Source organism: Ochotona curzoniae, unplaced genomic scaffold, assembly GCF_017591425.1.
Source record: "Ochotona curzoniae isolate NIBS_2020 unplaced genomic scaffold, NIBS_Ocur_1.0 contig_3498, whole genome shotgun sequence".
NCBI classification, from domain to species: domain Eukaryota; kingdom Metazoa; phylum Chordata; class Mammalia; order Lagomorpha; family Ochotonidae; genus Ochotona; species Ochotona curzoniae.
In genome coordinates this window covers 14,037,415-14,061,653 of record NW_024465885.1, presented here as the reverse complement: position 1 = coordinate 14,061,653, position 24,239 = coordinate 14,037,415, and the positions used below count along the sequence as shown (strand labels likewise).

The 24,239-nt window shown below is 43.9% G+C and overlaps 1 protein-coding gene across 1 annotated transcript in view; it reads right to left on the bottom strand.

Annotated features, from left to right (window-relative positions):
* Positions 1–22,674, bottom strand: part of DCBLD2 (discoidin, CUB and LCCL domain containing 2) — an 83,858-nt gene extending 61,184 nt beyond the window's left edge. The window contains exons 1-2 of the mRNA XM_040980585.1: positions 22,116–22,674; positions 1,617–1,844 (exon numbers count right to left, since the gene is read on the bottom strand). Of these exons, the coding sequence (XP_040836519.1) occupies positions 1,617–1,844; positions 22,116–22,314 (427 nt within the window). The 5' untranslated portion in view covers positions 22,315–22,674. The remainder of the gene's footprint in view (positions 1–1,616; positions 1,845–22,115) is intronic.
* Positions 22,675–24,239: the final 1,565 nt, after the last annotated feature.

Sequence of the window (24,239 nt, the reverse complement as noted above, 5' to 3'; positions counted from 1 at the left end):
AGTCAATCCAAAGCCAGGAGCCAGGAGCTTCTTTCGGGTCTCCCACGCAGGTGCAGGGTCCCATGGCTTAGGGCTGTCCTCAACTGCATTTCCAGGCCACAGGCAGGGAGTTGGACGGGACCTGGGGCCACTGGGATTAGAACTGGCGACCGTATGTGAACCTGGGGCATTCAAGGTGAGGACTACAGAAGTACACTATTGCGCTGGGCCCCACAGATTTTCTATAGCTCCAGTTCATTAGTTACTCTTCTCCCTCCTCCCCCAAATCTGTCTCTAGCAGATTCCAGAAACCTTGTTTTTTTTTTTTTTAAGATTTTTTAAAAAATTTTTATTTGAAATCTATAGTTAGAGAATAAGAGATGGAAAGATCTTCTATCTGCTGGTCTACTCCCAAAACGGCCACAATGGCCTGGGCTGAGTCAAATTGAAGCCAGGAGCTTCTTCTGGGTCTCCGACATGGGCCCAAGTGTCCAGGGACCCTACCTATCCTCGGACGCCTTCCCAGGTCCATCAGCAGAGGGCCTGATCATAAGTGGACCAGCCAGGACTCAAACCAGTGCCCATATGGGATGCCAGCAATGCACCACAGTCATTCCCTTAAGTTTCTAACAGTTTATCAAATAGAATGTATCCATGGAACTCTGTATGTGAAAATCAAGCTATCAGAAATGGCTGAGACACAACAGAGGTTATGTGTCAGCAGCTAGGCAAATAGGACATAACTTATCCTTTGGTAGATCAGAGGCCAAAAGTACAGAAGAGATGAACGATTTGGCAGGAGATGGAGAGGAGAACAAAGCATGCAACAGCAGGGATTCAAAAAGCAGGATACAGAGTTCCTATTACATCTGAAAGATACCAACACTTCAACTCATGAATAAAGCAATAGTGCTATGTTAGTTCACTGAAATAGCCTTGCATATTCTACCTTTCTTTAGAGAATGCCAAAAGTTCTAAAAATCACAGATTTTTCTGTGATACTTTTTGAACTTAGGTCCCATCCGACTAAATCCAACTGAAGGGTCTCAGACAGCAGTGAGGAATAAGAGCAGTTTTTAAGTCTCCTCGGGTGACTCCACTGGGTAGCTACACTGGGTAACCACTAACAGGAATGCATATCTAAGTGTTGTGGCAAAGGTGCTGTTGTAAGCATTTTACATGCATCCTTAGCAGATGTGTCAGGGAACAGAGAGGTGGTACAAACCTGTCCAAGTGACACAGCAAGCTAAAGGCAGAGAGAGGCTTTAATCCCACAGTTTAAACCCTTCACCCATGCTCTCAGTGAGCACTGTTCTGTCTCCCATGCACAAATTACACTTGTATTCTTCAACTGCAAATCAAGTAATCAAAGAAAAACACTAAAAGTGACATAATTTTTTCCCTCTTAGAAGCAACAAAAGTAGTATCTTGCATGAAAAAACCAACAAAAGGCTCATGGGAGAAACAAATACAGACAAGATTCTTCTCTTCCTAAAATATTCAAATTTAAGATTTCCACACTTTTTTAATCATTTCCCACATCTCATTTTATGCAGTATAATTATTCAATAACTGTTTTACTCTCACAATCTGAAGCAACAATGCATTATATATGCATTTACGAGAAAATGTCCTACCTATTTCAGTTCTGCTGACTCCAATTCCATTAAAAAGTCGCAGGTAATTGAAGTGACAAGAATCGGAATCTTCGATATCAAAGTCGCCAAACTTGATGCGGATTCTCTCTCCCACCTTCACACGGATCTCCCACTCACAAACGGTGCTGTTGGGGTAGGTGTGCGGGTAGTTGATGGATGTAAGCGTTCCGCTCTCAGGGCCTAGTACAGTATGTCCACATCCATCACCTTTAAAAGAAGTGGAAAGAATGACACATTGTTCTCACATCCTTGGCCGATAATATAAGCAATCAGGTAATTTTTTTGTGAAGACTATAAAATATCCATGCCACCAGGTATTTTACAACTTTAAATATTTTCTTTGAACAAAATGAAATAGGTAACACAGTATGCCATCATGGAAAGATAGGGAAACTTCTTTCTGCCAAGAGCCATTTGGATGTTATTAACAGTATGCACATGCCACACAAAATTATCAACATAAAAATCAGGCTGCCATGGATTTCTTGATTTTCAATTCTCAGCTGAGGAAGTCTTGGCAGGATTGACCCAAATAATTTGTGTGCTTTTGATGGCCTCTGAGCTGCATGTCCCGTAGCCCTGCGACAGCTATTCACTGGAGCCAAGTAAAACCAGGTTAGGCCAGAAAAAAAAAATATATATATATATACATATAAATGATCACCTACAGTTAATTTGCAATATGAACACATACAAGTAAATATAACAGTAATAAACATACACGTAAGAAATCCAATTCTTAAATAAACTATGTTCCAAAACACAAAATACAAAATGTTATGAGATGCATCTGTTGACTTACCAAAGTCACAACTACCTTCCAAAATCTGAGAAGCTGATTTTCTACAAAAAAGATCTGCAAAGATTATACAGATTATAGATCATATGAACTATAGGATATTTAAGAACAATAAGGCTAGTTATCTAACATTTTGATGAAATTTGACTGTCCCTCCTTCTATTTTCCTAAACAAATGAAAAGAAGAAAAAAAATGACAAGCTGATGATTTTTTAAAGACTAGGAAAATGACTTTCTTACTTTGGCAGGAACGTTATTTATTCCAGAAATTTCTTCAACTGGACACAGAAATTTAGGTAACGTGCTGCTTTGGAAAAGTCCTTCCATTCCTCCCTTTATCATGCTATCTTGTTTACTGAGCACTCGGAAGGAGGCATTACTTCTTCCCCTACCAGTTTCAGCTGCAGTTTTAATTGTACTGGTTAGTATCCCACAATGATAGGATTCAAAGCACATATATTTCTAATAAGCTGACCAAACATCCTTTGAAAATAATAGCATCTGCTTCTTCAAAATAGTTATGTATGATCATCTTTTGAAACAGCAGTCAATACAGAAAGATCTGCACTGAAAGGGACACTGCTGGGTTCCAACTTCAGTGTGCAAATTCTAATAGGATTTATTATTGTGATGAACAATGTGGTACTGATATTTACTGGGATAGAGTGGATGCCTTTTTTACAGAACTAATTAAGGACTGCACAAAATATCTAGTAAGTAGATGCTAAATGCTTTTAACTGAATAAACTGTAACCTATGAAAAAGTAACTTCAAATTCATTTAAAAACCAGTAGAATTCTGCACCCAGAATCTTACAACACCTAAAAACACATGTCCTTTGGTGACAGACATTTTTACATTAAAACGTCACATCCTTTGCTGATCCAGATATTTTACTCTTAACTCCAAATTAGCACTGTTCCTCCGTCTACTTTTAAGGTCAACGACAGAAGTCTGGCTTCCTCAATAAATAACTCACATTTAAAAAAAAAAAAAAGTAGCTTTTACTCAACAAACTTCAGTGATTTTCTACACCTCTTCCATAAAGTTCCACACAGAGCAGTTGAGTAAAAATACATCAGGGTCAGGGTAAAGAAACATGTGAATTTGTACAATGTATCTACTGATCTTTTGCAAATATAAAGTTTAGGATATTATACAATCAAGAAAGAAAAATAACCACAAATTCCCCTTGAAATTACCACACACATACCTTGAATTTTTCTGTTATCAGTTAAATTACCGACATACAAGTATATAAACCTGCACTGTGAAAATAAATGAGCTTCAGTGTTAGCAACTTTTGAACATTCATCCACATTTTTCCTTAAACAAAAAAAAAAAAAAGAAAAGAAAAAACTATCTTAGGACAGAAATTCTAAAACTAGGAAACTTGCCTGAAATGTTTTATTGCTAGGAAAACATGCTTCTTGGAAATGTTTCAATCTTTAAACCATAACTATTAAATGAAATAACGCAAAACCTAAATGTGTTTTCTTTAATTAAAAACTAAGGCAGTAGCTTTGTAACTTATTCGTTTTCACATTTTATTCCCAAAATAAACACAAGAACATTTCTTGCCCTTTCTATCATAAAGTATATGATTTCTACAGATGTTAATAAAACACTTGCTGATGAAAAACAGGACGTTTGTTGTGTGCACGCTGATGAAGAAAACAATGAAGATGGAGCTGTCTTCTTCCAGGCTCTTGTGCAGGAGGAAGGGCATGAGCAGCCCACTAGTAAAGTGCCAAGAATGCTCTAAAAAATGTGATGGAGTTCAGAGCTTCCTCCTCTTGCAAGCCAAGCAGATATGCACCAGAAACCAGAGTTAAAAGTTTCCAATTTACTTCAATGAACAAATTCAGCTGTTTCATATTTCAAAGAACATCTGATAAGTTTAACCCAACTAGATAAACAAGGAAACCAAGCACCTATTACTCTGGAGTCTGTTTAGATTTCTTTGCTTTGAAAGGGAAACCTGGGCAGTACTTACATATCCTTTAGGAGGCAGCTTCATGTTTTTCTGCTAGTCAAGAAAAACATTGTATATTGTGACCATATACATCTGGAATGAACATTCCTGACCCTATAACGCCTCCCTGGCCCCCTACAGTCTGAAAAACACTGTACTTGGCATCCAAAGGTTGTGACATTGAATTTACAAATTAGAAAACCTTTTCTTCCATCTACTTAGTAATGCACTCTCAATCTATATCTACGGCTCTTAAAAATAAAGCTTACTCAAAATGCTTAAAGCGAAAGGTGAAGTCTGTAAAATACTATCAAGAAGACACCTGATAGACCCTGTGCCATGCAATGGTTCTCAAACAGGGGAAGAGACTCCTCGGGCATTACTTCGCTGCTCACGTGGCAGAATCTGGAGACATCTTTGGTTGTCACAATCAGAGTCGGGTGTTATTGGGACCTTGTGGGTAGAGGCAAGGAATGCAGCTAAAACATCTTAGAAAGCAAAAAGGCCTCTCAACACTACCCCAGCTCCCTGCCCCAAAAAAGAATGATGATCTTAAAGGAACAGTGCTGCAGTAAAGAAGCCCTGACTGCAGCCAAGGCTGGGAACTCCTGGGCTCAAGACCTGGTTTCATCCCTGGCTGGGTTTCACCTGGCCACAAGGTAAAGCTGTTCCACTCACTAAGGGTACACCCCAGGGAAGAGTTTTCTTGCAAAGTTCAGCAATTTTACTAAGAGTCTTACATACCACTTTCCCATTTTTAAACCAAGTAAATGGAATGCTTTATTTTTCAAAGGGACAAAATATAACAACAACAACAATACTAAAGGGTCATTTTTATTGTCTAGATATTTCAAATTATTTTATTGCTTCCAGGGTCAGGAGCTTCCTTTCAACATTAAGGGGAGGAAAAGGTACCAAGAAGGTCAGGAGTAGTCACCACCATCAGCTCTGTACACTGAGAAGAGTATGATGTGTGATGAGGCGACACCACCTACTTCCATGCATTTTTCACAAAGCAGAGCTGCCAGAGAGGATGGAACTCTTATTAAAATGGGTATAACAGGACACGCCCGTCAGTTCTCACTGACATCACCAATTCTTCTCTATGATCATCGCCTTCGCTGTCATCTTCTCTTCCTTCTCCTCCTCTATACAGTCTGTTTCCGACTCTGACTATAAAAACGGTAGGAGACTGTTAATATAATTTTTGAATTTTAATTTTATTTCAGTGCAGAAGCAACACTGGAATTGGATCTCACTGCTCCGTTGCTCAGCCACAGATTTATCTTGGGGATTACTCAGAGAACACATGCTCACTTCCTTAGAAGAGACTAAGGTCAAATGTGTTAAACCAGATACAAATGTTGACATTGTTCCAGGAAGAGAAATTACTGTTTCTTACTACTTATCCCCAGAGAAAACAGGAAGTACATTAAACATATTTAAACAACCAAAACATAATTCAACAAATGCAAAATTATTTTATGCTACACTAAATTCTAATAAGTTAACTGTATTATCACGAATACATATATATTTTGTCTTTTAAAGTGTATTTACATATCCAAGAGACAGAGAAAGACAGAAAGCTCACATGCATGGGTTCAATCCTAAAATGCAACAGCAAGGCCTGGGCAGGGCCAAAGCTCGGGGCAGGGCACTCAGTCCAGTCTCCCACAAGTGTATTAGGGACCCAGTTACTTGAACCATTAGCTCTGTCTCCTTGCACCAACAGGAAGCTTGAGTCAACTGAGAGCCAGAGCGAGGTATCAAAAGCCCAGGTACACTGACGTGAGATATAGGTTAAATGCCGACCAGTAAATTAACTGTGGGATTTTACAATAACTATAAATCATGAAAGGTTTGTGCTTTTCCAATGAACTTCCACAGATTTCTTTTTTAATCACTGAGGACTTGAATTCCACTATACTGCCTTTAAGTTCCACTTTTGTCATGTCTTATAATACATACGTGGCAGCTTACAATAGAGAAAAGAGCACTGTTGGAGTAGAAAACTGCTAAAAAATTTTTGCAACTGTTAAGCAAAACAACCTATCTCACTTGGCTATGATGTTTTCAGTCTACTGCTCAGTTCTGTGAATTTTTGCAAAGTCAGATGTACAGAGAGGAAGATCTTCTGCCCGATAATTCTTTCCCGAAGTGGCTTCAACAGCCAGTGCTACACCGATCTGAAGCCAGGAGGCAGGAATCTCCTCCAGGTCTCCCGCATGGGTGCAGGATCCTAAACCTTTGAACCATCCTCGACAGCTTTCCCAGGCTGCAACCAGGAAGCTGGTAGGGATGGGAAGAGGGCTGCCGGGATTAGAACCAGCATCCATACGGGATCCCAGCATGCTCAAGGCGAGGATTTTAGCTGCTAGGTCACCACGCCTGGCCCGCAGTTCTGTGCATTGTTATCAGTCCCACACCAGTGAGGTCTCTTAAGCACCACTGCAAATCAGTCAGATAATTCGATACACATTTAGCTTCATTTAATTTCATCCCTGGCCATTTTCCTCATTCTGAAGTCAGTTCTGTTGAAATAGTTTTCTTCTGATTAGTGTTCACATTAGTGTTAATTATTTATTGTGGCAAAATGTTAACACAAGTGTGTTCTTCTTGACCTTTTTTTTTTTTTTTTTAAATAGAAGTTTTAGGTCCAGGACAAAGGTGAATGAAAAGGGCAGGTTTGTCACATCGCCCTTTTTCTTACTGAATACACAGTCTCCTCTATCATTTACACCCCAGACAAGAGTGGTGCTTTTCTGACACATGACAAGCTTTGCTGACATGTCATTATCACCCATAGTTTACACCAGTGTTCATTCTTCCTGTTGCGCCTTCTCTGTATGAGTGTGGAGGAATGTCCCATAACATATGTCAACCATGACAGCATCACACAGAACAGTTTCACTGCACACAAAATCCTCAGTGTCTCACCTGGTCATCCCCACCTCTCCTCCCAACCCCTGCAAACCTCTAGTCTCAATATTGTCTCAACAGCTTTGTGTTCTCCAGAGTGTCATATGGTTCAATCATACTAGGAAGATATTGTGGGGAAATGAAATGAAAACATTAAGGATTTGGGGTATAAACCCTTTCTGCATCCATGCATTTTTTAATACACACTCCCATGAAACTTTTAAAGAATCCCTGTATACAAGGATTTCAAATTTTTTTTGCATCAAAATAAACTTTAAATTACATTTTTGGTGGTTTTCATGAAGTATCCTCTTATTCAAATTTTCCAGATTGGCTATATTCACTTGTACATGTAAGTTTCCTCCATAATTTTTCATGGCATACTGGTTCATTTCTTTCCTTATTTTTAAAAAATATGCTCCCAGCTACATGCAACTGCCTAGATTGCCTTGTACCTAGGCAAGTGTTTTATTGCTGTGAGAAAAGCAGCCAATACCTGGCAGGCACCCTGGGCCTGGTTAATGCCAAATGCGTGTTAACTATACCAGAGTACCAGCATAGTTGCCTATTCTTCCTCCCCCTCTTCTTCTTCCTTTTAAGATATTTGGGAAGGGGCTGGGAAGTGGTAAGTGGGTTGCAGACTGCCCAAGAAGGGGTCTAGGGGATGTGTGGAACTGGGGACCAGCAAGGGAATACTTCATAGGTGTAGAATGACTTCTTGAGGCTTCCACAGGCCAGTAAGTGAAGGAGTTGAGCCAGGGTGGTTTAGAGAAGGGAAACTAAAGGGCATGTCTAGATCAGACTAATGCACCAGCCATTGTGGGAGACCTGGGCTGGGCTGGGCTGGGTGGCATTGCCCACTGCCTGTAGGCGCACATGCGAAAGCTAGGCTTGGAGGACCTATCTGGCAGGGGATGGGCCACACGAGGCTGAGCCATCACACCAACCAGTATGCAAGAGAACCATCTCTGGGGGCAGATGCTGTAGGGGATGGGTGGGCTTACTGCTGTGGTTCTGCAGTATCCATTGGTCTGCTCAAGAGCTGACTGTGGTGTAAGGCCGAGCTAGGCATGACCTAGCAAGACCATGGACAGGGAGCACCCACTGGCACACTTGAGATCAGCTCTGGGAATGAGCCTGGTAGGGGAGTTTGGGGAACTTCCCTACTATGCTGCAGCTCCCATGGTTAGCACAAGAGCCAAGGCTGGGGTAGTTTAGGCCAGGCAAGGCTGCATTACTTGTCAACACATGGGTGGACTAGCTCATGGGGATGGGCTAGGTCAAGCCTTAGCACCCTCTGGCTTGCACTGAAGCCAAGACAAGGTGTGGTCCAAACTAGAACAGGTTGCTTTACCTAAGGGCCAAGGATGGGGGCAGATTGTGCAGAGCTAGGCTATAGCACCCCAGTTTTGATTCAGAATCGGGGACAGACCAAACTGCAGCATCTACTGATAACAGTGGGGACAGGCCAGGCTGGGTTGGAGCAACACCAGCATGCACAAAATCCAGGTTGACAGCGGGGCAGGTAGGGAAACTAAGAGTATGCCTCTGCTAGCCTGCTGTTCCCACTGGTGAGCACAAGGTCAGGGCTGGTGTAGACCAGGCTGAACATGGATGCATTACCCCTAGGAATGCATGTATGTTGAGTCAGGGGTTGTGCCGGAAAGAGTGGGCTAGGTCTCAGAATCCACTGGAGCTTGCAAGAGCCAGAGGGTGTGGAATGGGATGGGCTAGTTTGCAGCATCCCCTGGTCCACATGAGAGCTCATCTGGGGGTAGGCAGGTGTTGCTGGGCTGAAGCAGCTGTTGCTAAGAGCTGGAATGGTTGTGGGTCTGTCAGGCAAAGCCACAGTATCCACTGGTGAATTCTGGGACTGGAGATGGGCCATGTCAGGCTGAGCCAAGGACTCAATCACCACCCACAGTGATGCAAGATCAAAGGCTGAGAGCTGCTCTGATAGGGAACTTGGGGGACTCCTCTGTTAAGTTGCAGCTCCCACCAGTCAGCATGAGAGCTGAGGCTGGGGGCAGCCTAGGAGAGGCCAGGCTTAGACTACTCACCGGTATCATACATGTGGGACAGGTCCTGGGGTAGGTCAGGCTGGGCCAATTCACAGCACCCACTGACAGGTTCAAGAGTAAGGACAGAATGCAGGCTAGGCTGGGCTGGGCCACAACACACACCAGTTCATTTGAGGACTAGGACTGAGAGCTGGCCAGGCTGTGCTAGGCTGCAGCACGCACCAGCATAAGCTGGGACTAGGGACCTAGCAGAACCAGGCTGTAACACTTGCCAGCAAATGCCAACCCTGGGAACAGGAGGCATCTCAGACTGGGCTGCAACACCCCCTGGCATGTGTAAAACTTAGGGGTGGGGATAAGCCTTGTAGGGAAATTTTAGGGTTTCCCAACTAGGTCACTGTTCCCATCAGTGAGCATGAGGGCTAGGACTAGTGTGGACAGGCTGGGTAGGGCTGCAATACCCATTCACCTGCATGTGAGCTGTGTCTGGGGGAGAGTTGGGCTAGATTAGCCCAGGGCATATGCATGAGCCAAAACAAATGCAGGCAAGCTGGGGTTTGTCACAGCATCTGCTGGCAAGTGCCAGGACCAAGGGCAAGTCATGTCACAATGAATCACAGTACCCTCTGCAAATGTAAGATCTGGGGCTGGGAGTGGGCTCTAATAGAGGAACTCTGGGCACTCCACTGCATGGCAGTCAGGGCTTAGGGTGGACCTTGCTGGGCAAAGTGACCACAGCCACAAACACACATGTGTTGGGTCAGGGAATGGGTGGGCTGAGCTAAGCTACAGTACCCATGTGTGTGAATGAGAGCTGGACTACCCTGCTATACTTGCTGCCACAAGCAGGAATCAAGGCTGGGGGCACGCCTGGTAGGGGTTACGGAGGGTCACCCTGACTAGGCTGTAGTTCCCTCTGGTATGTAAAAGGGCTGGGTTTGCAACAGCCTGGGTGGGCTAGGACTCAGCACCCAACAGTCTGTATGGGAGATGGTGCTGGGGGATGGAACTGACCAGGCAACTTGATTCACCAACATGTGAATGCAGGAAACAGACTGAGCCAGATCCTGTTCTACTGGGAACCACTCTTACCTATGAAATCTTTAAAGTCCTGCTCTTCTGCTCATAGCCCTTTGATCTCTCATCGCTAACCATCCTCCGCATATGCCTTGTGGACTTGAATTCTCTCTCTCCTTCTATTAAACTCCTGCTGGCCTCATTTCTTCCCCCACCCAGCTCAATTCTCATGTCTAAGTCATTTCCTGGGCACCTTCACTATCTAGTCGCTGTGACGTTCCTGAACATGTCAGGCCAACTCCTTACCTGGATCAGATGACTTCTCTTTGCCAAGGACCAGGGCACTACTGTCAGTGGGAAGGAAGATCACAGTACCCATTTGGTGGGTATCACTAAAGAGAAACAGGTTTGAATCTCAGACGGGAACTCAATGACACAGTATTCTCTTATTCAGAGGTTCTCAAAGCTCTCTTCACCTCCACAGCTTCTAGCAAGTATTAGGAAAATTATCTGAAATTTGGATGTAAGTTAAAAAAAAAAAAAGTAATAAGGCAAAAGCCACTCAGACACTAGAGGGCAAAATAAATTAGTTTGACTTGCTCTTTATCATAGATTAAAGGTACTACTCTTGATTACACGTTAACTTGTAGACTGCTACTGGGTAAAAAAAAAAATGCGTATAATTTCAGTGTAGTTGGAAAAAGTAACTCAAAGGTTGGAGTTTATAGCCCTGCTGACTATTAATCAGTTTTGGCCATCTTACCTGGCGATCACATCCTAGCACGGCATATAAACGCCTAGCTTTTCAAATACTCTGTGGACCTGTTTTAACACTTCAATGCTTCCTTCATTAAAGAATGTGTCAAACAAAGTATCTGATGTGTTCACTTTCTATTTGCACTGTGTTATCTCTTTGTCCTTCTTTGAAACTATGCCCTGAACAGTGGGTCTTTAGAGAGGCGCAGGGTCTGTACTTGTACAAATTTTAAATCCCCTTAAAGCAACTAAAAGATGCAAAACACATCTATCTTGTGCTCCTGACATCTGCCCTTTTGTCATTTTTCTTTCACAGAATGACTTGCAATTGTCTATTCTTGACATATTACTTGTTTGCCTATCATTACAACAGCCATGCCCTGCTTCAGGATGCTCACAGACTGGGGAGTGTCCCTCAAAAGCAATGTTCAAGTGCTCATTTCTGGTACTGGTGAGTTTTACCTTATTTGGAAATAGTCTTGCAGAGGCAATCAAGTTAACATGATGCCAGGCTAGATTAGGGCAGACTTTAACCCAATGACAGGTGTCTTGCTAAGAGGAAGTAGCTTTGGATTCATACACTGGGAGACTGCACAGAGCAAGAAGGTAGTGATGAATCCACCCATCACCCAAGGAAGGCTACAGATTTCAACCACCAGAATTAAGGATGCCAAGGAGGCATCCTCTCCTGGAGTCATGAGGCAGCACAGCCCTGGGATTCTAGACAGGATTACAGCTTCTGGAACAAAGAGACAATATGCTTCTGTTGTTTTACACCATCTAACTTTGTGACACTTCATTACAGCAGAGCTGGGAAACTAATACACAGTCCCACCTATCAAGCAGAGCTGTCCACTCAAGCCATTGGATACTTTCCCATCCTTATCTCCTGTGACCTTTCTAAGTATCTGGTGCTGTTGGCAATGCCTCCCTTCCCATCTTTATCTTTTTCCCCACCTCCTTAAAACTCGGCCTCCAAGTTTAGTTCTTTTAACTCTCACTGCAACTTCTCAGACACCAGAATTGCAACCTTGTCTCCCCTGACTGCTGGCTCTGCTGTTCTTCAGGGTTCTTCCCCATCACCTCGCCCCCTTCACTTTGTATTTACGTGGGCAACCTCACCTACGCCCTTGACTTTGGCCACCAACAAAAGAAAAACAGCTGCATACCAATCTTTCCTCCAACCCTCACACCTATTATACTTATCTTTTAAGAACTTCCACCCAGAAGTTCCATAGTATTTCACACAACATGTTCCACAAAGTCAGTTAACAACTTCAGATGTCAAGCCCTGTACCATGTGACAGAGATCACAGTCAACAAGACAAGCAAGGCCTGTCCTAATATAATTCACCATTCGGAAGACAGGCACTGCAAGCAATTCCAGGGATGATGAGAATCACTGAAAGGTCATGGATGTTTTATATTCTGTGAATATGTGAGTCTGTGCTGTGAGAGGAGGAGGAACTACTAGTAATTAGTCAGCCAGAAACCTGACTGATAACCAGACAGCAGGAAGAAAAAAAATGACTCCAGAAAGGGGAAAACACAGTAAAAGCATCTTAACCCGTTCAGGCTGTCTCAGTATGTCCAAATGTAGTTCTTCCATACAAGTGTAGCTCCTTGCAAAGCTAACAGGTCTCTCCTCTCAGACCCGCCATCCGCCATCCATACTCCTATCAACATTTCCTAAATGCTAACCGGACTGTGCCAGTCCCTTATTTTAAAATCCTTTAATTTCTCTCCATGGATGATTTAATAAAGTGCAAACCCTTCGGTCAGGACACAAAGTCCCCAATAACGTGGATTCCCTTCCCAGCCTCACCTCTCAATTCTTCCCACAAGCTCTGCTCCAGCTATAGAATGACAGTGACCCCACACAGGCTCTGTGCATCACATATGTGGTTTCTCTAGGCCAAGGACAATGTCCTTCCTCCTGCTGTCACTTCCTTTTTGAACACTTTCTGAAGCCCCCGTTCATCTCCCACTGTCATTACCATCATCTCTTCATGGGATTAAAATGCTTAATTGTGAATATCCATGTCAGTTTACCATACCAAACCATGAAACTGTGTCAGGAAGGCAATGAAATCTCACATTTTTAGCAACACACACAGTGAGAAAACAAATGAGGTCTTTGGCATGGACTGCTGAGTTTAGAAATAAGCCAAAGTGAGTCCTATATTATGACAGTCAGTGACTGGGTGAAAAGCACACAGGCTTTGGAATCAGAAACACCTTTTTTAAAAAGATTAATTCATGGGCCCGGCGCGGTGGTGCAAATGGTTAAGGTCCTCGCCTTGCACGCCCGGGATCCCATGTGGGTGCCGGTTCTATCCCGGGCCCTACTTCCCTTCCAGCTCCCTGCCTGTGGCCTGGGAAAGCAGTCGAGGACGGCCCAAAGCCTTGGGACCCTGCACCGGCCTGGGAGACCCGGAAGAGGCTCCTGGCTTTGGATCGGCATAGCATGGGCCGTTGAACTCACTTGGGGAGTGAATCATCGGATGGAAGATCTTCCTCTCTGTCTCTCTGTGTATTCGCCTTTCCAATAAAATAAATAAATAAATAAATAAAAAGATTAATTCATTCATTCAGTCATGGAGTAGAATGATGTGGCAGGAAAGGAAGGACACCTTCCATTAGCTGGGTCACTCCCTGGTTCCCCGCAACAGCAAAGTTAGGCTAGGCTGAAGCCTTGAACTCCATCGAGGTCTCCCACGTCCATGGCAGGCACCCAAGCACTTGAGTCATCATCCGCTGCCTCCCAGAATGTGTACTGTCAGCAGGCTGGATCAGAAACTAGGTATCCTAGAACCAGACCCTGGCACTCCAGTATGGGATGCCCGGCACTCCCGTGTGGGATGCCAACATTTCAAATGCAGGATGGTGTAAGCGGAGCCTGCCCTCAATCTCAGATTTAGATTTTCGACAAGCCACCTTTTGAGATCCTATCCACTAAACCTTAACTGTACATGGGGCTAACACCATCCATCTTCACCTCACCTAGATCACAGTGGACTCTGTAAATACATCACTCTTCCTCCTCGGAGTGAATGTCTCCGTCTACCTAGGCCCACCTCATCTTTCTGGGAACTGCCCCGCAGTTTCCCAGTTTCAATCTGACCTCATGTCCCCCAGCCAGCTGGTTGGTCCAGGAGGTACTGATTCATACTGAGCCAATGTGACTCAATTCATCCTTCCCAGAACCATGTACAATAGGGGAAAATCCCAGAATCCCTGCAGTGTTGGAACTACGAGACCTGGTGTTGTCAGAGCCAAGATTCTCTCTATGAAAAAGGCCAGACTGAAACGCAGGAGACTTAAGCTGAGCCCTTGATTCCCCAAGTCCAGCTGCAGTCCTGCTTTCCCTTGGCAGGGGCTCATTCAGCAGGCAAGAACACCCTGTCACTGCAGAATCCTCCCAGGACTCTCTTGCCACCTTAAGTGTATTTGTGCTTACCATCCTTATCACCTCAACAGTTCTTGCTAAAACACTCTTCTTCCACCTCTGCAACCGACTGCCTAACACGGAGATCCAAAGGGTTTGCTTCTAGGATGCAAAGAGAAACAAGAGCAGGCCAGGAGAGAAGAGACACACCATGAACCTGAGGGAAAGAAGACCAAAGCAAGCTGAAACCTAATGTTGGCTTGAAAGTTGGAAGACAGAGTGAGGGGTTAAAAGGAGAGACACATCCGGACCCATCGGACCCATCGCTGTGGCCTAGTGCTTAAAGTCCTAGCCTTGATTGCGCGGGATCCCACATAGGTGCCAGTTCTAATCCCAGCAGCCCCACTTCCCATCCAGCTGCGTGGTTGTGGCCTGGGAAAGCAGTCAAGAAAAGCCCAAAGCCTTAGTACCCTGCACCCGTGTGGGGGACCCGGAAGAGTTCCTGGCTCTTGACTTTGGATTGACATAGCTCAGGCTGTTGCAATCACTTTGGGAGTAAATCATTGGATGGAAGATATTTCTGTCTCTCCTCCTCTTCATATATATCTGACTTTGCAATAAAAATAAATCTTAAAAAAAAAAGAGAGAGAGAGACACAACCAGCTTCAAAGTTTGGTGCTGGAGGCCAATTAAGAACAAACCATGTGAACACTCACGCTTTGCCCTTGTATTCCTCTGTGGCTTGGCCAAACTCTTCTGAGTAGTCTTGAACTTCCTTAAACACTAACTGAGATGGATAGACGGGCCAGAGGGATGCAAGGGTGAGTTGCAGCAGCAAAAGTAGACAGCCGATAAGTAGAGATTTTAACTGCAGCGCAGGGAAAAGTCTTTCAGGTACTGATGACCACTGAATAAATAAATCTTTTTTTTTAAAAAAAAGGAATAAAACTAGCTCAATGTTATGCTTGAACTATGGAAATATAAGGACCACTGGCTGGAGATTAAGACAGATGAAAAGATTGACAAATTCACTATATAACAAGCAAAGGAGTTTGGATTGCACCTTTTCAGTATTAAAGTGGCTATTGGTCCCACCAGGGAAGTCATTCACACAGCTCACGAGAAGCAATTCCCAAGTCCATGGAAACATGACTGGCTCACAGGACCCAACCAGCGAATATCCACCCAATGAGCAGGCACAGACACAGGTCACGAGGAGGGAGGGCTCCAACAGGAAATGGGGACCAGGACCAGAGGCTTGCTACTCACAGAAGCAGAACAGCCTGTAACATTTTCACTTTCCTGACCTCCCCCAACCCATCTGGATCAAAGAGACAGTGCTTCTACCAACAGGTTCACACCCCAAATGACCACAATGCCGGAGGCTGGTCCAGGTGAAGTCAGGAACACAGAACTCCAGGTCTTGTGATTTTTTCACTCCTAAACTATTTTCCTTTCCTGTGAATTACAAATCTACCCAACCTAGGAAGTTTGCACACCTCACACTCTTATGCAGCAAGACTTCTTCCTCCAGGCAATGAGTTTACGCTCCCTTATAAATCTACACACTATGCATCTACCTGATTTATATATAAACATATGTACACATGTATATATTCCAACTTGACCATCATTATTTCCTTAAAAGGACGGTGGGTTCTCAGAATACAACAATAATCTTTCGCTGTTCTGAGTGTCCCACCTGAACTGTAATGGGACAGAGGCACACTCCCCACAGCACTTATGTGTCCTGTCCAGACCACAATGATAGTCCCCAAAGACAGAAGGAGAATCTCCACATCTCACATCTCTGATTCCAAGAAACTCAATTCTAACTGAAAGCTATATGTACAGACCTCACAAAAGCTTCGCAATAAACTCTGCGCCTCTTGTCTTAGGAAGAGGACCCACACTTTGGGGTCCTCTTAATTCAAGTCGGTTATGAACGTTCTAATCTCAATGACATGCCCTTCAGTGTAAGTTAGTTAGAACCTAGTAGCTAGCTTCTGGAAGTCATCTATTCTTTTTTTCATCTTGTTTCAATGGATACTAAAGTGATATTCATTATATGTTACTTATTTGGATATTTGTATTTTTTCTCCTCATAGGTTATACTGATTTAACCCAAAAGTGATGGGAAAATTAGGAATACTGAAATACTTCCTCAAAAATTCTATCCATAATGAAGAACTTAATTAAAACAATGTAATAGTCCCAAACAATATAGAAATTACCTAAGTAACAAAATGCCTTGATGAAATTTTATATTTTGAAATTTTGCTTACTGCGTTCTGTGTGCTCTGTGTGCTAAATCAGTCTATAAATTTCAGCACAATGTCTACAGAACACAATACAGCACTACTAAAATTAGGACTGTATAAGATTACATATAGACGTATGAAATAAAAAATGAAAATATTAACGGATTAATAGATAAAACTGTGGATGATCTAGTTTTTATATTTGAGTAATCACCATTTCTATCTGTAAGACATTTTAAAATAAACACAGAGTGTTATGGACACAAGGATGCTATAATGCAAACTGAAACAAAAAGTCACACAGAAATTATCAATTCATACTGCAACAACAATCACATTTAAGAAAAACCACCATCTTCATGAAGCTTCTCGTAATCCTTCTAACCATATGTCATTGTTCTCACAGCCTTCAACTAGAGTCAGGTGTCAGTTAATAACAGCTATAGTGTCTGAGAAATGTCATGAGGCAACATCACAGCTGTGGGAACGCAGATGGTCAATGACTGCATGCGGCCTCTCGATCCAACCCAAAGACCTGGCACACATAAACCTGGGAAGCTGTGCCTGGGGCACAGGCACAGTAAACTTCATTACTAAGCAGGTGTATATGCTAAAATAACCATGGTAAACACACAAGCCAATAGCTCTTTACTATCACTGTGAAGTAAGCTGTCCTGCATGTACTGTATGTGCTGTACAGGATGCCAGCATCAATGCAAACATGAAAGCCATGCATTGTGCTAACACGTTACAATGGCCATGACACCCCTAACACATAGGAATTTTAGTTTCATATTAATCTTATGGGACCAGTGTCATATATGTGGTCCATTGCTGATCAAACATGAGTCCTGTAAATATAATTAAGGTCAAGTAGAAATTGTTTGTCTTCATTGAAATAATGCCCCATTACCACCTGAGCTTTCACATGCAATAGTCATTTGGATGAAGTGCTAAATTTAACTTCTACCTTGATGTAAATCTATTTTTACCACACAATTTGGTAATTTCATATTGGAAACTAATTCACTTAGGCCATCATGTCCTTCCTCCTGTGTGCATGAGCAGAAAGATGGAATTGGAGTGCGGCTTGGACTCCAAGCCAAGGCACTTAATACAAGGCACGGACACATCAAGTGGTACCATAACCATCATGCCAAAGCCTCCCCATCAGATTTTACTTTCTTATGCCCTTGTTCAAACAGAATGATCAACTACCTCCAGACAGAAAGGTCTTCTTCTTACTCATAACAATGAGAAATCTACCTTAAAATTAATTAATCTATAATTTTACAATTTCTCATTTACAAGTTTTTTAATTTTTATTTATTTATTTATTTTACTGGAAAGGCAGATATACAGAGAGGAAGATCTTCTGTCTGATGATTCACTCCCCAGGCGGCTGCAACGGCTGGAGCTGAGCCAATCCAAAGCCAGGAGCCTCTTCCGGGTCTCCCACACGGGTGCAGGGTCTCAAAGCTTTGGGCTGTCCTTGACTGCTTTTCCGTGCCACAAGCAGGGAGCTGGATAGGAAGTGGGGCTGCCGGGATTAGAACCGGCACCCATATGGGATCCCGGGTGTGCAAGGTGAGGACCTTAACCACTGCACCATCGCGCCAGGCCCATTTACAAGTTTTTAAAACGTGGATTTAAAATCTGATCATCAGCACACACAGAATGTAAGCTATGTTTCTACTTTTCATTGTACAAAACTAGAAATACACAGAAAAGGGTGCCTTTTTTCCCTCAACAAAACTACATATACGAGCCCTCATATTTCACCAGTCCAAGAAAAGACCATAGAAATTCTAAATCATAACCTGTACACATTGAAAATTATTTCAATTGCTTCTCTGCATACAGAAATTAGCTCATTTCTGACAATTCACAAATATCTTTCAAGTCATCTTCCGCTGCACCACGAACAAAGGTAATACTTTATAGAATATAAATTATCTCACATACAACGCTCAATTTGGTGGATCTAAATGACTTTTCAAGAACAAGCATGATTCATTGCATAAAATAAATTAGCAATAATTAATGCCTTCAAAAACATACCACAATAAACACAGAATCAGTTGTAATAGATTTTTAACATTGATTTCCTGACAGCCACCATGTTGGAATAACTTTCTATCCAGAAGTTGGGCAAGCTGTAAGATATAAATCAGGACGCTGAGCTCCTGAGAAGAAGTGATTCAAATTCTGACACACACAATGTAAACTGGAGAAACTAATTATATTATAGCAGATTATCAAATGCCTATTAAGGCAACCCACTGCAATACACAGAAGTAACTTGCATAAGCTTCATCAATTTAAGATTTTTGGAAAGATGTACATTTTATTGTGGGTTGTGATAAAAGTATATTTTTCAATACAAATTATCTGAAATTAGCTTTTAAATACTAAAAAGTCAGAAACATCCAAATATGTCATATCTATAACACTAACATTGTAAATAGAAACAGTACCCACTAATAAGTCTCTAAATGAAATAAGACTGGTTCTCTACCATGAAAAATCAGTAGGCTTAAGCCAACGATAAATTTTATTCTGCACTAAATAAAAAGAAAATTCACTGTCAGCAAAAAGCCTGCTGAGAAATAACTATATATGGCATTAATTGGAACGAAGATAATATATCCTATTTTAAAGTAATGTCTGACAACTTCTTTAAATAGCACAGTTCTACCTTAGCATATTAAATGCATTTCCACCCAGATCAACTGAGGGGAAAAAAAAAAGTCTTTTAAAAACCTTTCAGTCCCAGTTTTAATTCGGATTACATGCAAATTGAAAATCTGAAAAAAGGACAAAGAAATCGCTCACAATTCCACCACCAAAAGACAACATCTGTTCACCTCCAATATTTCCTTCCAGTCTTCCTCCTAAAACTTCTTACAGATTTCAAAATTCTGCCTGTAACTCAACATTACAACATGTGGACATTCTCATTCCTGAGAACTATAGGAAGAACTCTCATTTTAAAAACGCTTCTTGCCACGTTCTGTGAGGTTAAAAGCAGTAGATCCTGAATTATATGTTAGACTGGTTAGACTATCTTACATAGAATTTCAATGAATGTAAAAAGAGAACAATGTAAGGGTAGGAGACAGGCATGCATTTGGCACAGTGGTGCAATTCCGGGTTGGAATGCCTGCGCCCCTCCCAGAGCGCCTCCATCCCAGCCTAGCTCTGCTCTGCACTCCAGCTTCCTGCTAACAGGTGCCCTAAGAGGATAGCAATGACTGCAGTACCGGGTTCCTCCTCCAAGGTCAGAGGCCCAGACTGAGCTCCTGGACCCCAGCTTTGGCCTGGCCCAACTCCAGCTGATGGAGACATTGGGGAGTGAACCACCAGATGCAGGATCTGTTTCTGTCTCCACTTTCAAATAAATAATATGTATTTTTTAAAATTTTAAGAAAGATTTGCAACATTGCCTGCATTAGGATCTTTTGAGTAAGAAAGACAATTTTTAAAACTTCTGAAATCCATGTCCACATCATGTTTGAGTCTGTAAATGATGTATAATTAGTCCATAATTTATATGCTTGTTAAGCTCATTAATAATCACTTATAACTGTATGATGCACCTCCTTTTCCTAAACTCCTCTGCACTATCATTTCCCTGTCACTAAGCCATGGAGTGTTACGAATTCTCATATCAGCAGCGCAGGACACTGAGGTGTAAGATTAAATTATCCAGTCTATTCAGATAGGAACTTGCAATCACATCTTTAAGCTATTTGCGTTCATCTTCACTGATCATGATGCTGTGAAAAAGAAGCACATGTTCAATAAGATGCTTTGGCAAAGATGACTAAATCTTTATAAAAAATAAGGTAACACTGAACGTTTGATCTGACTGAAAAATTCCAGAAACAAAGAACTCACATTACTAGATACCTGCAGAGGGTGCTGGAGCGGGTAAAACTTTTAAGTTCATAGTGTTCCAAGATGCATCCGTAAACACGATATAAACTCTGTCACCTACAAATAAGCCGAACTATGGCTTGTGTGGCCATACCCCCCTGTCAGAGCTCCTCCCAGTCTTCTGCATTCACTTTGTGTCTGAAGTGCAACAACAACATCTATCTCACCTGCTTGTGGTGAAGATTCAAGGTGTTAATTTACATAAACCAGTTAGTCCTGAGCTTCCCACAAAATAAGCACTGGGAAGTGATAGCTCCACACTCTTTAAACCTGTTTTGTATCACCAGGAAGGAAATGCACTGACTGAAAACCTCAACAGAATGAATTTCACACTGTTCTAGTGCTGTGAAAAACCTTAGAGCTAGTATCTAATTTTTAAATTACACTACATGTCTCTAGGTCAGCCTACCACTTTTCCTTAGAGATTACATCCCCATACACCTGCCCAAGTTTCAACATCTTCTAATGACAGATTCTATACTAAAAACTATGTGAAAGTAACAGCAATCTCTACTGAAATGCAGAAATCAATTTTAAAAATCGTCACAGCAAAATGTAACAGCCCAATGCTAATCATCTCACTGCAATAAAACGGGAAATGTAATGGGAAAATGAGTTCAGTAACTGACGCCACATGGATTCAAAACTTGGTGATAAGATGAAAACAGCACTGAAAGAAGGGGGAAAATCAGTCCTACCTTCTTCTCTCCCTATTGGGAGGATTCTGCAACAAATGTTTTTTCTTGCCTGGGATAGCTTTTTCAAGGACTGTAGATGGAAAAAACTCTGTCACTTTCTGCTTACCCTTTTTAATGTGGAGCGCTCCACTGGGCAACACAGCATGCTGCCTGGGATCTGACGCCGGATGCCACCACCGCCAGCAACAGGCAGGGGTGATTGGAGAGCACACCACAACCCATTCCATCCGTTTCCCACCTGAGCTCTTTCGCAGAGGGCGGCGATTATCGCTACTTGGCTTCCACAGTTTTAAGATGCTAGTTCATTTCCCGGGCTTACTACCCTGCCTCTTCTTCCATCCGGCTTAACTTTGGGGGGGTTACACCTCCAAACGCTCTTTCCCCCCAACCCCCAAGTTTACACAGAATGATACAATGTCAAAACCGGGTTTTCACAGCAGAGGCTCAAGACACAGAAAAATGAAAAAGCCTTGGCAACAAAGTAAAACCGCGCTAACTTATGAAGCAGGCAGAGCCCTCCTTCTGTAACTCAACCTTGCGAGTGCCCGGCCAGGTCTGACCAAACCGGGAGCGCAGCGCACCCGGCCTTAGCGTCGGTAGATTTCATTTAAAGACCCCTAAGACGGGGAACCCAGAGGAGGTGCCCGTCGCCCCCAAGCGCCCCCAAGCTCCGTGCACCGCGCACTCCCCGTGACTACTCACCTAGCTGGGCGCCGGCGTCCTCGAGCAGCAGGAAAATAAGTAAGAGCAGGAGGAACACAGGCATGGAGGAGGAGGAGTTGGAGCGCAGAGGGAGGGAGCAGTAGAGGGGGAGCGCAGCCCGGGCGGGGACGGCGGCCGCGGCCCGGACTCGGGAACACGGCGGGCTTCGCCCGGCTCTCACTACCGACCGGCTCGCCATCGCGGCAGCTGACGGTCCCGCTGCATACTGCGGGCGCCCCCGGAGCCCCGCGCGCCCGGGCAGGCGGTGGCGGCCAGGAGGCGGGAGAGTCCAAGGCAACGCGCGCCTCGCCCCGCGCCGGGACCCCTCGGCCCCTCACCTCGCTTTCACCTCCTCCTACTCCTCCTCTTCTTTCGTCCCTTCCCTCCGCTCCCCGCCCCGAGACGCCAGGCCGGAGCGCCGGGGAGGGGAGGGAAGGAGGCGAGGTGCTCGAGCCGCGGAGGACGGCCACCCGGAGCTGGCAGACGCGCGTCCCGCGCCGCGCTCCTCCCTCGGACCCGCGTCTCCGCGCTCGTCCGCGGCTCTGGCTAGCTGGCAGGCCCGCGGGCCGCTCGCTCCCTCGCGCTCCCTCTCGCGCGCGCCGGTCACGCCTCCCGAGCACCACAGCCAATTCACGGTCAGCTCCGGTCCGTCTCTTTCCGCATTACCCAATCAGCACGTTCTTTCCTCGGTCGACCCGTTAACTCCCAGCCCACTCGGTGAGCTCCACCGCCCCTTATCAGCACTATCCAATCCCAGTCGGTCTTCAGCAGCGTCCCACCCGCCTTCCCCAATCTGGGGCCCGCCCCCAAGCTCGGGTCCCCAGAGGCCCCCCGCCCTGCCTGCGCCCCTGTTATTGTTGGGACCTCAGCCCGGAATGATCGCGCAGAGGCCGCTGCCCGCTCTGGTCAATGACTTCCGGGACTTCCCTCATCCCACGTTCCCATCACTCCAACCCCAGCTAGCTCGTAGCTCCTCCCCCGCTGCTCATCAGGCCACTGGAAGTGGTGAGAAACCTGGATTCTGGATGGTGTTAGCTGGAGCTGAGTCTAAGGGACTTTCTTTTAACAGGAGAACGTGTTCTTTATTAAAACTAGCTGCAAGTCGTTGCAGCAACGCTGAGCTACGATTGCTAACATGTTCAACCTCTAAAATACGCATTTCTTAAGTCCTTTATTATACTGGGGGTGGGGAAGAGTAGGGGCTCTGAAAAACAAGACCCATTCCTCCAAAGACAAGCTAAATGGAATATCCGAACGTGCAGTCAGATTCCTCTGCAGAGCTTTTGGGCACCTGCTATCTGCGACCGAGTCTGCTAACTGCGTCAGAGTCCCAGAAATTACAGCTGTAAATCAGAAATCGTACCATATCTAGAATTGGACAGATGTAAACGCGTGCAAGTTGCAGTGTAATTAGAATAACAAGCAATAGTGCAGGATGGAGTAACAAAAAGAACCAGTCTTTGTGACAGAATATTCCACAAGACTAAGCAGTGATTGATTTTACAGAGGAAAAAGGTTCTATGCAGGCTGTTCTAAACAGGAATCGCTGAGAGGAAAGTGGATCCTTAACAAACACAGGGAGATAGGAAGCTCAACAAGTTGTGTGAAAATAAGTTAGAGGCTAGTGTTGTTATGCAACAGGCTAAGCCATTACAGTAAAAGCATCACATCAAGTCCAAGCTGCTCCAGTTCCACCCAGTGGTCTGTTAATGACCCCACAAAAGCAGTGAAGATGACCCAAGAACTTAGAACATCTGCTACCCACAGGAGAGATCAGGATGAAGTTCTGGCCTCTGGCTTAGACTTGGCCCAGCCTTGGCCGTTTTATAACCATCTGGGTTTCTGGGTTGGGAGAAAGTGAGTGAACAGTCTGTCTTAAAAAGCTCAACTTAAGCTTTGGTGGTGATACAAAAGCAGTATACATTCAATGTGAATGTACATCTGAAATCTGAATGTGCATCTTTTCCTGGGTTAGTGGGTAGGGGGAAGGAGTCTTCTCTAGGCATTTATAACATCAGATAGATAGGAATTTGTGCAATGTGAACCTGGAAGATCAAGTTTATGTAGCTGTTGGAGGGACAAGTGGCTGGTAGTCAGGGAGTGCTTCCAAGAGGAGAGGTGGTT